The sequence below is a fragment of the Triticum dicoccoides genome, chromosome 3B, assembly GCF_002162155.2.
Source record: "Triticum dicoccoides isolate Atlit2015 ecotype Zavitan chromosome 3B, WEW_v2.0, whole genome shotgun sequence".
NCBI classification, from domain to species: domain Eukaryota; kingdom Viridiplantae; phylum Streptophyta; class Magnoliopsida; order Poales; family Poaceae; genus Triticum; species Triticum dicoccoides.
In genome coordinates this window covers 6,566,463-6,582,991 of record NC_041385.1, presented here as the reverse complement: position 1 = coordinate 6,582,991, position 16,529 = coordinate 6,566,463, and the positions used below count along the sequence as shown (strand labels likewise).

The window sequence follows — 16,529 nt, the reverse complement described above, 5'->3', positions numbered from 1 at the left end:
CTAGGGTTTTCTCCTAGGCCGCCCGCGGGAGCAGCACGGGGGACAAATATTGAGGTAATTTGCCAGAACCTAGTTGAGTTCTAATGCAAACAATATTTGTCTTTCTTGCCTTTTTTTTCAAAATTAAAAAAAATGGATGTGAATTTATTTTACTGTGATACAGACATCTTGCTTTCCACTCCCTACAAGACTTGGTTGTATATCTATCGTGTAGTTCGAATTTCACTACACTGCATGTGTGCATTGTTGCTATCCCTTTTTCTTGGCCGTCTACTGGAAAAGAATTGTAAAAAACCGAACGTAAAATCACGAAACTCTTGCTTTGGTGAAAACGAAAATGTCTAGGAGAAAAAATTTTGAAATTGAAGGAAACTAGTTCGTGATGTCCAAACATACAATGCCACTAATAATTGTACAAACTTGGTTGAATCGGGCAATCTCTCCTCTTCTACCGTTGTTGCAGCCCCGGGTGAAGTTTCGTGGGACGTTGTTCCGAACCTTGTGTCGGGTAGGTTCTTATGGTGCCGCAAGTGCAGTACCTGCCGTGTGCGGCAGAAGGTAGTCATGTGCACACCCCGGGCAGTCCTGTTGCTTCGGTGGCCCGGGCGCCACAATTGGCGTACCTGCGGGAGGCAGACCGTAGGCATGGTCACATTCCAGGCAGTGATGTTGCTTCGGCGGCCCGGGCGACTCAAGTGCCGTACCCACCGAGGGCGGTGGAGCGTAGTCGTGGCCACACCCCGGGCAGTAATGTTGCTTCGGCGGCCCGGGCGACGCAAGTTGTGGCAACGGAGCGTAGTCATCGTTCTGTCCCCTCGATTTCCCGGGCATAGGTGATTGTAGCTGTATTCCTCGTCCACGCCACCAGGTTAAATTAAACCCTGCACACCACCATGGGCCGGGATGCAAATCACATCACAACTAGCGCCAGCATGAACATCTGCTCCAAATACAAAAAATAACAGGGTGCGCCGATGGTTACCTTTGGGCCTGGCGGCGCAGCATGGCAGCAGGAAGCACCATGCGATAATAGGCAGGAGGACCACGGCGCTTGCGAGCCAGGACGACGAAGAAGATCGCCTCATTATCGATACCAAACTAGCTTGGTATTAGCCTTGTCTCTCTCTCTCTCTCTCTAGACATGTCCCAACGTATGGCGTTTCTTATACGAGTGATTGCAGGTCAAAGTCGTCTCTCAGTATACGGCACGTACCCTTTGCCAAATTGCCAAATTGCAGCGTCTCGGGAGTCCAGCGATGCTTGAACAGCCAACGGGGCAACGGCTTCTCTGATCAGATCGATGGCACTGGCATTTATGTAATGATGATTCTAATCTAACCACGCTCTAATCACTGCCATCTACAGTTCTGCACTGCCATTCTTCTAATCTAATCTAGCCCCAGTCAAGTGCTCCAAGTCGTCCCTCTGCGCATGTCAGTGCTGTCCCCTCCGTCTCAGCGCATGGCTTGAACTGAACCGGTCAAGCAAACCTGTTGTTAAATTAAATGATAATGACTGTACGTAACATAAAAGAATTCCTTATTTAACACTATCTTAAATTTCACTTTCCTATTTAACATTGAAAAACATTTTCTTTCGTATCTAACGTCGAGTCTAAATTTTATGCCTTTTATATAACACTTTTGTTCATTTTAATCCTTAACGGTGTTAAATGACACCTCAAAAGACCATTTTGTTGTATGTGACCAAAGTTTGTGCATGGAGGTCGCGTGGCGATGGCTCGCGCACCCAGTGCAGTAGCAAGGCGCATATCTTGTGCGGTGTGGCGTGCAGCAGACGGCCAGCTGAGCTGTGGAACGGCGAGAGGCCAGACATGCGGCGGCACACAGCGGCTGGGAGAAACACGTTTGGCAGGCGGGAGGGCGCATGGTGGCATGGCAGGAATTCTTGGTCGCACATCCTCGCCACAACAGCCCCTCGCGGCCGTCGTGAGCGATCGAGGCATGCATGCATGCATGCATGGCCACCAAAATGTACTGTACGAGCCAGAGTAATCATTTTAGTACTACGGTTCCTTCTTACAAAAAATCTCGATGACATTAAAATGTCCTAAAATATAATATTTTGAATTTTTTACACTCTTACATATATTTCCAAATATAATATTTATATTAAAAAATTATACAGTGTTTAAAAATGAAACAGAGGAGAGCGAAAACTAAGTCAAAGGGGGAAGAGCTGTTTATGAGCATTTTAAGGCCGGTTGACAACATCCAATGTCTCCCACGAGGGTGCCTGAAACTCCAGTTTTTCTAGGCAGAGGTAGGTATATATATATTTAACACATTTTAGTTTGTAGGAAGATTCCCCGCTCTGAAATTTTTTGTATTTGGAGCTTCTTCCAAAGAGGTTGGGATTCTAGTTTCAATAGGATGTGTCCCGGTAAGATCGTTAACGACTGATATACTGCCTGAGACAGGGCATGCTCTCCCCTCTGCGTATCGAGAGAAAGAAACAACTTCCTGATTCCAGTTTATTTCATTTATACCTACGATATCCACGCTAAAGATGCAAACTTTTGCAGTTCATATCAGCCTGAATGAGGAAGTAAAGTCAGTTTCGTCCATAAACTGGGCCGAAGATCTGACAGAGGTTGACTTGCTGGCTTGTGAGTTGCCAGCTCCGTAGTTGATTGCTAACCAGAGGATAGTGACAGCCAATATTCCTATTCCTGCTTGTGTGCTTGTTTGCTATTCTTCCTGTTCGTGTTACGAGACGACCTCGGCTCAAGCTGACCCCACACCGAAAGTCGTCAAGCAGTCTTGGGCTCCATAATCAGTGAGGAGGAAACCAAAACCTGTTGGAGTTCCCCGCCATCACCTCGCCTAGATCCGGGGGTTCATACCCTCCTGTAGAAGAGATGTAAGTCGCAAAGGCTACTTGCCTGCCGAGGGGGGAGAACTACCTAGTATCAAATTCACAAAGCAGCACATTTAGTAGTTGACATCTTTCTTTCTCGTTTTCATCGGAAAGGAGAGTTTTCACGTTAAGCAAGAAGAGCTACGAGTTGGAGGGCTATTTCACCGACCGTCACTTCTCCTTTGTATCTGCCGAAGACGCAAGTAGCCCAACGACAGGCTTGTGTGGAGTTGAATGACAACACGCAGAGGTCTTTTGGCGAAACTGGGGGCTCTTTGTCTAAAGGAAGGGCAAAGTCAACAGGCCAATCCCAGTTTCAGAATTGGAAGAAGCAGTAGGAGGTTCACCATCAGAAAGGCATGGGACAACAAACTCTCTTAAAGCTTTCTTCGAATAAGTCTTTCGCTTGACTTGGCTCAACGGCTTTAGTTCAGTAAATGCTTTCGTATGAAGCTTGAGTCAAGTCTAGTCTCATGCAGTGAAGATCGTCAAGCAATCATTGCTCGTCTCTCCGAAACCTATTGATAAGGAACGCGTTCAAGTGTATGGAATAATCAAACCTTTCACGTATTTGTTAACATAGCTTTGGACGATTGATTCCTCTCTTTCTCCATGGCCTGCTTCCCATAACTGGCCTTACTAAAACTTACGAAATGCTAATTTGACCTAAATTTCCGGTTAACTGCTTACTTTCTTTGCTAGCTCACCTGAAACTCTGTCTTCAGGAGGAAAGCTTGCTTGAGTACCTTACTTGAAAACAAACCGCTTGAGCTGTAACCGAAACAGAAAGGTTTGATGAGCCGCTGCTTGCTCTCTAACTGCTCTTACCGCTTCTTCTTCTTGACCTCTGCTCACTGCTGCCAATGCTGTGACTGCCGCCCCTATCTCTAAAGCTGCAGATTACAGCTCCTGATTCAAGCAGTTTTTTTTTCTGAAGTATGAGTCTTGTTTGTGACATTCAATTCCAGAATGAACATTCAAAGGAAAAGTAGTATGGGACGCTGCTTGCTATTACTGACTGCGGCTGCCGACCGAAGAACTAAAGATCTTCAATCTATGTTTGAGTGCTCTTGCGAAAGAAAATAATTTCGAATGCAAAAATGACTTCAAAAATAGGATAGGATCGCGGATTCCATATATTTTTATAGAAAGAAAGATACTGTACTCCACATCTTTACACCGAATCCTTAAAAGCCATTTAATGCCTTCTTGCCTGCCTTCAGTTCATGCCTTCAGGCCGGCCTGCTCTTGCCTATGAATGAGATGCCTACTTCCCATTAAGTCAAAATACCTCATAGACATACATATTTTTAAGAATACTTAGTTAGTTAAAGAGAAAGATGGCCAAAACCGGGGTTTTACAAGTTTTGACTCATTTTTGACCCGATCGTGCCGCTGTGGAGTCTTATCTTTGTCTGGCTCCGATCTCTGGAAGCGATTAAACTTCTTCTGCGGGTTATTCTTCTACTGCTTATTGCCGGACCCTTCTTCCCTCTTATACGGATTGGGAAAGTATTTCTATTAGACGTATATTCTTAAACACATGACACCTTAGGCGCACACTTTATTCGGACAGTGGGGCACGATGCTCTAAAAGAACTTATTGAAAAAAAACATAGCGGTAACGGCTGTTTTAGAAAGCACCTCTTCCTTTCCTGAAACTCAAACAACCTACTAGGCTACTAAAAGGCTAATCCAGATGAAGAAGATAGCGAGAAAACGACTCCTCAAGCCGAAGTAAGGGCGGGACCATCTTCTTTTCTGACTGTTTGGAGCTGCGGCCTAAACCTTCCTGTAATCCCTGGAGCTTCGTCAGAGCCTTTTCCTTCCCCACAGGCCAGAGCTCAATTTACCTTCGCCACAGCTCTAAAATAAGGAGAATCAGCTCAAGATAAAAGGGCTCGCACTCAATTGATCCGGGTCAACACTTCCTGTATCTGGTTTCGGCTTGATTTTGACTCCTTGTAGGGGCTCATGATAGTCCTGTAGGGGATCCAAAGGCTTTCGAGCAGTAGCGGCAGCGGGGCGGGAGAGTTGGTTATTCAATTGATCCTCTGATGTTGGCCCTTCTGCATCATCCAGCAAGGCTCGGAAGTCTGAGCTATTAAGGTGCGGTTGACGGATAAGAGGCCTTCTATATGTTAAGGGAGAGAGGGGAGAGTCATTCCAGAGTTGGGTGGGAATCGTTGATAGAAATTTGGATTTTCCCTGAGGTACGATAGCGTCTGAACTAAAGAAAGGGAATATGGAAAGTGAATGTGGTAAAGGATACCAAGAGTAGGTTCCCTGAATGATTTTTAGGCGTATTTTCTTTGAACAAATAAATCTATAAAGAAAATAGGATGGATCTTCCACCTATGCTATGAGTGAATCTTATCATCACTGGCGAGTGGTATTGTATCACCGTCTTCGTCCTGAAAACATCTGCAGAGCTAAGCCAGTGTAGGCTTTGACACTACTTATATTCGCTACAAGTATTACACTCGCTTCGCTACACTCTTCTCTTATGCTTCGCGCTTCGCATAGGCTAAATAAGCCGCTCATCCCTGGCGAATCCTACCCACATAGGAATGCGGAACCATCAGGGAAAGGCAAAACATATTCAATCCCAGGAGAGAAGTCACTGGTTCGATAGGACCAGGGAGAGGACCCTGATCACCTTGCCAACGAATTCAAGGCCTTAGGAAAATCATCCTACAATGGACCGTAGGGACTGAGAACGAAGAAGACATAAAAATAAGGTTAGGGGGGATAAAAAGAAAACCTCCTCCCATTCAAAGTCGTCTTCAAGTACCTTTTTGATTCTTTACCGAGTATGGATGGATCAACTATAGGTTCGAGTTTAGCCAAGATACGTACACGGCTAAGTGTATGAAAATCCAAGAGAGAATCAGAAAATCTAAAAGCTAGGAAGGAGAAGACCGGGTGATTGAATATGACTTGCTAACAGATCCTACTCTTCCTTAAGCGCTAGTTCTATTCACGATGGTTCAGTTTCGAGAGCAGCTAAAGTAGTTACCTAATAAGATAGATGAATATTCCACGATCTACGATTATAAAAATCTTCTTATAGAAGTCTAGTTCTTTCTTCTTTTAAAAAAGGAAGTCTTGCTCTCCTTTCTTGCCGCTACTTGCGTTGCGAGCCAATCTTCAAACTGTTACGGAGAAGTCGTTTACTGATTAGCTGCTTGAACGTGGAAATATTTCGGCATATCTACTCTTAGGTTAGTACGAGAACTCGACTCTACTCGTGCTATAGTCGAGGATGTACTTATACTACTCTAAAGAGGGATCAATTAATGGGGTGCATTTTTCTTAGGGCAATTCTAGGCAAGACCTTGAATCACAGGGTTTGTTCCTGGCAACCCAGCATTCTTTATCTTGGCGTAGATTGGTGTGATGGGACGGATGCCGTGAAAAAGCTTTTTTCTTTGACCGGAATCAACAGGTGTGAACCCATCTAGGATGAGTCAAACATAGGGGGAAGGGCCTCCTGGCAATATCCGGCATACTAGTAATCGATTATTTGGCCTTTTGCGATCGAACAACCTATGAACAGTTGTAGCCTACATAACCTACCTACCCAGACCAAGGGAAGAAGGTATCAGATCACTGTAGTTCTAGACCCCTTTTTTCAAATAAAGGAAGTGACAACGTTTGCCCGAAGAGGTTGAATCAATAGTAAGAAGATACCACCCAGGCACAGAATCCGAAATAACAATCAGGAATAGGACTAGGAGAATGAGGTCTAATTTACGGAGTCAAGCTGTAATTGGGCTTAGTGCTCCGATTGCGCCTTAGGACTAGGACTGATAGGTAAATGCCCCTTACTCAACCAATGAAGGCGGGTAGGGCTTTTCTTTCTTTTGTTTAGGATTGGCAAGAGGATGGCTGCCTCGGCTTCAAAGCTGTTAGAGAATGCGCTCTTATCACTACAGGGATGTGAGAGAAATTCCTCGAAGGTAGTATTAAAGGGATGGGGCATTACCGGTGTTAGCGACGAAGCGATTGTTTGCAAGAGAAGGTTGCCTTGTTAAGATACGAACAGGGGGCATGCCACGCATAATAGTAGAAAAAGGGCAGAGAAGAGGATTGAGGGACAGAAGGAGCTGGAGGCCAACAAGGAATAGAAGAACCTGTTCCACTCGTAGCTCTTCTTCTTTTTTTAAAGCTTAACTCACATTTCGGGAGCGGATGCTGCTCAAGCTAAAGATATGCCCCCAACTCTTGAACAGCTCTCACTTGCCTTGACCGATAGCTTAGATGACCGACCGTTAGGCATGGTTACCAATGATTTCACAGTATATATCTTGTTTGGTGAGCCAACCGGCTTCACCGAGGATGAAGGTAGTAGAACAAAGAGGAGCCACATCTTTTCCTGGCCGGAGAGGAATCAAGGCCCATCTCATTAAGGCCGAACATTTAGTCTCGTTCCCGATAACAATAGGGAACATCTGGTCTTGTTTGGTTTTTCTTTCAAGGATTTTTTCTTTCTTGCAATTCTGCGAACTTTGAATGCATCATTTCCTCCATTTCTCGGAACTTATCGCGGAATCTAGGCCCACTAGGACTCGGCGGGATTTCTGGTAAATCAAGCTCTCTCAGGGGTGGAAGCCATCCCCCACTACTCGATGTTATCACTCTGCAGGATTCGACAATGGATTTGTCTTCCTCAGTCTCTTCGAACTTTTCCAATCCTGCTATTTTTCCCAAGTCTTCTTGAGTAATATGATCCCTGAGGGTCAATCCTTTCCCTTCCCCCCTTTGCCCTTTCAAATGAAAAAGAACTACCAATGCAAAAAAATGAAATGAAATGAACAATTGCTACTTCTTTATTAAATTACACCGAAAAGAAAGTCTGTAAAAAACAAGAGCCAACCTAAAACTTAACTACCCCTTGCCCTCCCACTGAACCCTTCTTTCTATCCAAAAAAAGGAAGAGCGCACCAAAAAAAAAGAATCCAGAAAAAACTCCGCAACTTAAGCTCTCATTGCAGCGGCACCTGTTAAAGTGGCGGCAAGAAAGAAAAGACCAAAAAGAAGGTTTTTTAATACCTCTGACGAACCGAACCAAGCAGTCTGATCATCCTTGCCCGTCCACCTCTTCTGTCAACCGTTGAAAGAGCATAGCCCAGGAATGAACCATATCGATCCAAGGTTGCAAGGAAAGAAGAAAGGTAAACCAGACCATAGGAATCTTTTGATGAAGTCAATCAGAGAGGACGGTTAGGTTCTTTGTTGCCTCATCTGCTTAGCTTATAGAATTACACGGTTTATCACGATAGACATTCCAATCAATGGTTGGACGATCAATACCATCGAACTATTCCATTCCACTACTGAATGATGGAAACGGAAGCTTTTTCTTACTGATGGACTGATCCTGGGAGTTCAGACTGACGGTTAGATGGTTGTTCGCTTGTGTTACAGAATGTTCTTCAATTCAAATAGGTATGATCCCGTCCATCCTTCCAGAGCTAGGCACCTGCTTCAGAATGAGAATCTTCGACAGAGATCGTTCCTTCAGTTTAGCAATCAATTAGATCCATACTGACTTAGCTTGAAGCATGGATTGCCGTTTCGAGGCTCGATGCTACTCTTGGGAACATTATTGATACATCGACTTTCAAGCATCTCGTAGTTGAGCGGTACTGCCATCAACAGTACCAAGATGGAAAGGGACTGCTGAACATGGATAGAACGAGAGTCGAACTCGCATGTCTCTCTTTTCCTGTTAGTTAGGAAAGAAAGCTGATATAAACAGCTCCAATTAGCGAATTGCCTCTGACTACTCTTCCCAGGCTGGTCAAACTATAGGATTTCCATTCACTTAGTAAACTTATTGGACAGACGGGTCAACCACTTGACCGAGGGGAGTAAGGTTCGTCACCACAGTCCCGATAGAAGGTCGAGTTTAAAAACAAACCGAAGACAAAGCAACGAATGAAAGGAAGGACGGCTCGCTTCGCTTTACAACCAGGGCGGGTCTCGCTGCCGGATCAATGCACAGGACGCACGATCTACAAACAACAATAGAGAGAGCCAACCAAGAACGAAAGAACCTGGAAACAAACCCGCGAGCGAATACCAAACAAAGTAAGAAGGAGGAAGGGCCGAAGGCGTCTTACTAAGCGAGAAGGCTCCAAGCAATAACACATTAGAAGGGAGCTTGCTGCTTTGCAACCTAAGCGGTATAGCTAAGCTTACTCATCAAGGGCCGATAGATAGAGCTGCTCTTGTTGCTAATGGAGAAAGATTGGAGTGAAGTTTAGTATGCTTTCTAAGATCAGAGGAGGAAAAGAATGAAGGTGTGGGCGGGAAGGAGGAGGCAAGGCCCCCTCAATGTGTATTCGACTACTCATTACGGAACCACCGATTGATCCGATTAGACTTCCCGCGGGGTAGCGCGGGGAACTTGCTGAATCAACTCCTTGGAATCGGAGGCCTGACTGAGGGTCAATCCAATGGTAACCTCAACCTAGGAATGCCTGTTTCACTTCCTTGACAGAGCCAACTGAGATGCTCTGTCTCGATGTTGACCTAACATGGATTGATTCTAATTTATGAATCCAAAATCCTGATCTCGCAAAGGATCCGCAAAAGCTGTGTGTACTCGAGGACTCTTAGTGAAAGAAAATCACTTTTCTCTCTCAGCAGTTAGACCGGCTATGGGTGGGTTGGTTATATACTGCGCCTTCCTTCTTCGAACCTTTTGGTATGTATTGCCCCCTAACTATAGATCAGATCCACCGGACCAGAAACTCAATTCCGCACTGCTGCTGAGTCGTCGGACTTATCCACCTCAGGGATTCGTGGAATTTCTGTTTTTGAATTGCGTTGGGGGAAATCTACCAAAGCTAGGCAGATAGATAGACTCCTTTCCCGCTGCTAAGGGAGAGCATGAAACTAAATCAAATGATTGTTTTTTTTCACCAGCGCCCTTTTTTGCGGGTACTAAGAGTCCTCTCACTACCAACCAGCAGACATCATCATCTGGCTGGGTCTTGCCGGTATCAACAACGAGAAAGAAGAACCAAATGGAAACAGCAACTAACTATGGCTCTTGGCCCAGACAACGTCCTAGGCGTAGGGGAGATCAAAACAAGAAGTCACGCCTAGACGACGACGCCCGTCCTGGGCTGCAGTAAGTAGATCGAGAGGTCGTTCCGCCCCTTGTCCCCGAAGATGGGTAATATGTTCTCATACAATGTTGCTCCAACTTTTTTCTAGAGGGCCTAGCTGGCGAGCGATCCCAGTCCGTGGCAGAGAACAAGACAGCAAGCGAGCGTACCTTTGTTCGCTTCTTTTCCACCAAGCACAGAAGTTTAAGGAGAACTGTAGGTCGGTGGCTACCTAAGGAAACTCCGATTCGATCCGCCCCCCGGCTGGGAGGCATCTACCTCATCCCGATCACAAGGAGAGGTTCACCATGATGGGGGGTCAGGTACTTTAATTCTTTGCGTTCCAGAAAGAATGAAATGCATAGGGGACCATCCTTTTTTTGCAGCATGCTCTCTGATTTACGGATTCGCAGGGGGCCGAGGGCCAACCTTAGTTGACTGACAATGACAAAGGCTTGCGAAACAAAGTAGCGCCTTTGAAACGGAATCTTAATTAACTATCAGTGGTGCGAAGCAGCTTAGCCCCGGGGAGCTAAAGGTTATACCTTTGTAAGCCAACTGTGGTTCTTCTATGTAGGGTATTCATCCTTTACTCTCTTAATTAACGTCGAGCTAAGTGACTTTGTGTAGCGTAGTAGAATGAAGGCTACGTACGCACCGACACTCTCTTATCCCTAAGCCTCTTCGCTAACTCGCTCGCCTATAAACGAGGCTAGGCAAACTCAGCCGCTGACTTTGACTGTACTGTAGTAGACTTTCTAGCCTTTTATTTTAGAACCCTTTCTCATGTTCTTTCATCCATCAAGTAGGCGAACCGTCAGGTCCTTAGTAGCGTTGACAAAGAATAAGAGCCGGTGAAAAAAAAAGAAAGCTAGAATTTCTAATAGTGGGACCAGCTTGACAAGCTACCTTTCCTCTTGATATGAGGTGCGAAGAGAAACATCTCTTTTTTATGACTTCCACTTCTCGATCCCGGCCCGGAAAAGTGACCGACCCCTTGATGAATGAAAGAAAGGGTTTATGAGCCCTAGCCCTGTAAGCCCACACCTGTGTAGAGTAGATCGTTCAACACCTGCGGCACAAACCCATTTTTGACCAATTGGTCCGTATATCATAGGCGACCAAACGGCCGCCCCCCGTCTTACTAGACCAACCTGCTATAATTATTCCATAAACACCTAGCGAAGATATGGCAAACAAATAAAGTAGCCCTATGTTCGGATCTGACAATACCATACCATAATCAAAAGGTACAACGGCCCAAGCGACCAGACTTAACATAAATGTAGCCACTGGAGCCATTCTAAAAAGGGAGAAATTAGCACTACTTGGTGAAATAGGTTCTTTTAGAATCAATTTCAAACCATCTGCTAGAGGTTGTAACAATCCGAACGATCCCACTACATCAGGACCCTTTCGACCTTGCACAAAAGCCATTACTTTACGTTCAGCTAGCACTAAAAAGGCTACTCCTAGTAGAAGTGGTAGAATTAAACAAAGTATTTCCGCTGGAACAGCTATGTACGTTTTCGATTTTCTATTCACTCATGATCGGGCCTGACCTGGTCGACCCGATCAAACTATTTCACTTATGATTTGGCCTGGTTGACCCAATCATGATATTGAAGGATGGGACCTTTTATCGAAAAACTCCGGATCCCGAGAAGTTTTGAAGATGGTGCTCCTGTTACGTTACTTCGAATGGAATCCTCACTTGACTAAGCATAAGCGAAAACGTGGCTGAGAGTAAGCAATCCCCTTTCCTAGTGGTTGAGTCATGATCAGAAATATTGCGAAAGAAAGTGAAATGTCCTATCGTCGTCCCAATTTGGGCAATCCACGATGTCTCCATTTTATGTATCCATCTTGACTCGTTTTCGGTGTATCGATAGTTCGTTGTATTACACTTTGAACTAACCTAGAGGCCGTGCTTAGGCGAAAATCAATATCAGTGAAGTAATCCCGGAACTCTAGAAATCGTGAAGAATTTCTTCCATTTTTTTTAATATCGCGAATATAGTGGAAAAAACTCTAGAACATTCCTTTGAATCGAATTATTCATTGGGTTCGACTTGTTGTTCGACAAAATAGAAAGCTGTCTCTCATGTGTTATTGTAAGGTGATTCATTCAGAATATTTCTTATGTGCGGTTTCAAGATGCTAAAAAGGTAGATTTGGTAATCGGCTTTTGAGCTCCATTATGTGGACTTCATCAATTTTTGAATTATGGACTTGGCGGTAGTGGTCAATACTAACTGCACCGTCTAAATGCTCCCTGACCAAGTTTGCGTACTCGTCAGGGTTGAGTTGAGGGGGCAGCCCGTGCGCTAATTGGGCTTCGAGGTGGCTATACGCGAAAAAAGCTCGCTTTCTACTGAGGCCTGTTCTGTCCTAAACTGTTCCAGAATGTTATTTGTTTCATAGGAAGATTCCAAAAGCACATTGATGCCGAAAGAATCTTCGGAACCGGTGGAGAGGCTATTCTGATTGAAGGCTAGACAAATAACATGACTGAGGTATGTAAATAAAACCTGTGAAATAGCTATATAATATGATCTAAATATAGAAGAATACCAAAGATAATGGATTGCAAAATAAGCTTTTTAGCTTTCTTTTTCTTTTGTGCGCGCTTTTCGCCTGCCTTCCCGACTGCGGATAGGCTACGGGGCTTTGCACTTCGGCCCCATTGTGTGAATACCACATCAAGGTGACAAGATTCGAACCTATGGCCCTCTGTACCCAAAACAGATGCGCTGACCAGACTGCGCTACACCTCGTCTCCCCCTCAGAACATATGGATCTACCCGATCCATAAAGAAAAGAACCACCGCTTTTAGGAAATTTTGACAATTCTCTTTCACTTGCATTTTATTTCGTGAAGGCTCGCTCTCGTTCTTCTTACATCTTGCCCTTTTTTCTTGAGAATTGTATCTGTGGCTACTGCTGTTTTGCCAGTCTGTCTGTCCCCAATAATGAACTCTCGCTGACCGCGCCCTATAGGGATCATCGAATCGATAGCAATAAGCCCTGTTTGAAGAGGTTCGTATACGGAACGCCTGGAAATTCTACTTGGAGCAGGAGATTCAATTAAGCGAGATTCGGAAGCTACAATTTCGCCTCTCCCATCAATAGGTTTAGCCAGAGCATTTATAACACGACCCAAGTTATATACGCTCACGGGTATCTGAGCAATTCTTCCTGTTGCTTTTACAAAACTTCCCTCTTGATGCTAAACCATAGCTCTAACTGAGTAAAATTCCACAATTTCTAAGAACGATATGCTTTTTTGCATTTTCCACTGTGAAAGCTTCTCTCAATCCCTCCCTAGTCCTTTCTTTCCTAGGCACAGGCTTACCTGGTTGACCGCCCACATTCATTCATTGTTCGTTATGTTGTGGAATCGAACCACAGAGCTAGCGCAATTGGGATTTAGAGTCCCATGCGTGAAACTGAAGAGGATTTTTAGTCCTTTGCTCTACCAGCCAGAACCTAGAAGGACACTTCACACCCGATTTGACACAGCTAGACTGGAAACACTGCTGAGCACAGACCCCAGTATAGAATACTTTTTTGAGTATTTTGGTAAGGTCCGGTCATTCGCTTCTGTGCTTGCACTTCTGCGTAACTAGGGGTGCAAGTCCAGTACAGCGTACTTTCATAATTGAATCAAAAGCGTCGATACATGAAAAATCTCTATATATGATATTTATGACACAGAATGTTGTTCTTTCAACATGATTCCTCAATAATTTTGTCATTGTAACTGACTCTCCGTTCCACTTTGGTTTTCGACTAATAATTACCATGATGAATTTCTCTTACTGCTTGGTTCCGCATTGGATTTTGGAAACTTTTGTTTAGAAAGTGGTGTCACGACCGTGGGGATCAAATGGATGGTTCAGGAAAGTCTAGTGAAGCGACACGGTCTAATCATATAGATGACCATAGTGGTATGGTTCCATAGAAAACTACTGGAGGCCATTACCGCCACCGAAATGGTTTCCATGCTCCGTTGGATGATTTGACGATATCGCAGTATCAAGCTAGAACGGTTTCAATTTGTAGGACGGGAAAGAAACCTCATCCTTTGGTGCACACTAACCGATGAAGCTCAACCCTCTCTCGAGCTGAGCTATTTCCGCTTTTTCGAACAAAAAGTTCGAGTAGTTCAGTGAAAAAACGGTCAAGCTTTCTTCCATCCTTCCTAGCTCCTCGAGCTTGCATCCGCTCGACGCCTTTTTCATTGTTCGTTCTGAGGTGGATTCGAACCACTCTCTCCGTTTGGATTTCGAGTCCAAAAGGCCCGGCGAAAGAGGATTTTCAGTCCTATGCCCGCTGCCAGCCAGAACGGGATTTTTCCACTTCACACCCACACAATCGGGATTTGATGAAATAGCTACGTTTTTTTCTTATTTGATTCGGATATTGTCAATCTACTGTCCATCTTTCTCTTTAGTTTTCTCCTTTCTTTCTCCTCAACCTATCTCCATTGGATAGACTTACGAAAGAAGAATATCTAATCTCCCCATCGCGGTTAGGATCCCATGAACCAGGAGCGCCAGCACCGGTTCCTCGATCTTCCTACTGGAGGCATGGTCATGGCTTTCATTCATTCATTTCATTCTTTGTTCTGTTGTGGAATTGAACCACTCAAAGGATTTAGAGTCCTTTTACCAACCAGTCAGAACCAATATTTCTCTGTTATATTCTGTTTTTTCTTTGTCAGCTAGCACAATTTGGATTTCGAGTCCAATGCACTAACGCTTTCTTTAGTTTTCTTGCTCTTTCTCCGGGCTATGACCATGTCTCCCGAACAATTTCAGTACATATGGCGCAAGACGATTCCACATATATATCGAGGTCGGAATGGGATCGGGTGTTTTCACGTCTCACCGTAGTGCCCGGTTTGTCTTGATTGGTGATTGATAAACAAGAAGGAAAATGGAAAAGTAGAAAATCTACATGTTTATACCGTTGAGGTCCTTAGTTTAGTCAACTAGGCGAGGGCATTTCCATCGCGAAGGATTCAATCCAGCCACAGGTTCCCCTACGGCTACCTTGTTATGACTTCACCCCAGTCGAAGACCCCACCGTGGTATGCGCCAATAAGACCACCAAAGGCCTTTGTGGCACTAGTGGTACACAGAAGTCATGGGTGATTATTGGTCCGATGCTTCGGGCGAAACCAATTCCCAGGGTGTGACGGGCGGTGTGTACAGGGCCTGGGTACATATTCACCGCGGCATGCAGATCCGCGATTACTAGCGATTTCAACTTCATGTTCCCGAGTTGCAGAGAACAATCCGAACTGAGGCAATCTTTCCGGATTCGCTCCGCCTTACAGCCTTGCTTCCCATTGTCATTGCCATTGTAGCACGTGTGTGGCCCAGCCCATAAGGGCCATGCGGACTTGACGTCATCCCCACCTTCCTCTAGTATCTCACTGGCAGTCCCTCGTGAGTGCGGCACGCACCTTTTTCTTTGTTTCGGAGCGGGGCGCGTACTATTACCACTACGTTCCACACCATTTTCTGGCCTTCATGCCGAGTCTTCCTCCGCCGCCAACTCGACGTCGTCGTAACCAATTTCAACCAAACCTCCATGCTCACTGGTACTTTGACGTCACTATAGGTAGGTCTCCGTGGGTCTTGGGCAAGACGACTTCGGTTCACACGTGAAAGTGCTTCGAAAGGCACCGGCTCCCAATGGTGAAATTCTTGCTGAAAGCACAGCTGCGTGCTGGCACTCAATCAAGTAGTAGCGCTGGCACGTCACTCGGTGGCAATTTCTCCTTAGGCGCATGTCTCAGCAACACAAAACGAGGGTTTCGCTCGTTATAGGACTTGACCAAACATCTCACGACACGAGCTGACGACAGCCATGCAGCACCTGTATGAAAGTCAGTACCATCCTGTTAAGGACAGGTTTTGTTGTTCATATGTCAAGGGCTGGTAAGGTTTTGCGCGTTGTATTGAATTAAACCACATGCTCCACCGCTTGTGCAGGCCCCCGTCAATTCCTTTGAGTTTCGTTCTTGCGACCGTACTCCCCAGGCGGAGTGTTTCACGCGTTAGCTGGGCCCCTGATCCGCGTAGACCAAGGGTGAACAGTCATCGTTTACGGCATGGACTACCAGGGTATCTAATCCTGTTCGCTCCCCATGCTTTCGCACCCCAGCGTCGGTAGGGACCCAGAGAGCTGCCTTCGCTTTTGGCGTTCCTTCGTAGATCTACGGATTTCACCCCTACACACGAAATTCCACTCTCCTCTGTCTCATTCAAGTGAATTGGTTTCGAGAGCATTCCGCCACTTTTTGGCGACTTTCACTTTCAACCCGATTCACCGCCTACGTGCCCTTTACGCCCAGTCATTCCGAAGAACACTTGCCCCCCCCCCTCCCGTTTTACCGCGGCTGCTGGCACGGAGTTAGCCGGGGCTTCTTCCTCGAGTCCTGTCATGATCGCGCACTCGACGAAAGAGCTTTACAAGCGGCATTGCCATTCTTCACTCACGCGATATTGCTGGATC

The 16,529-nt window shown here is 45.4% G+C and overlaps 1 protein-coding gene, 1 non-coding gene and 1 pseudogene across 2 annotated transcripts; 1 reads left to right on the top strand and 2 right to left on the bottom strand.

Moving 5' to 3' along the window:
* The first annotated feature begins 9,537 nt into the window (after positions 1-9,537).
* Positions 9,538-10,313, top strand: LOC119280447 (annotated as a pseudogene).
* A 753-nt stretch (positions 10,314-11,066) lies between these two features.
* Positions 11,067-11,847, bottom strand: LOC119279052 (NADH-ubiquinone oxidoreductase chain 1-like). The gene has a single exon (XM_037560467.1). It carries the CDS (start codon positions 11,436-11,438, stop codon positions 11,067-11,069), a length of 372 nt encoding a protein of 123 aa, XP_037416364.1. The 5' UTR covers positions 11,439-11,847.
* Positions 11,848-12,703: 856 nt separating this feature from the next.
* TRNAP-UGG lies at positions 12,704-12,778 on the bottom strand. Its single transcript has one exon. It is a non-coding gene; the product is annotated as a tRNA-Pro (tRNA).
* Positions 12,779-16,529: the final 3,751 nt, after the last annotated feature.

Bases quoted from the DNA above. Each gene is read 5' to 3' on its own strand.
- LOC119279052 (XM_037560467.1), bottom strand. From the start codon at position 11,438: ATGGCTTTTGTGCAAGGTCGAAAGGGTCCTGATGTAGTGGGATCGTTC.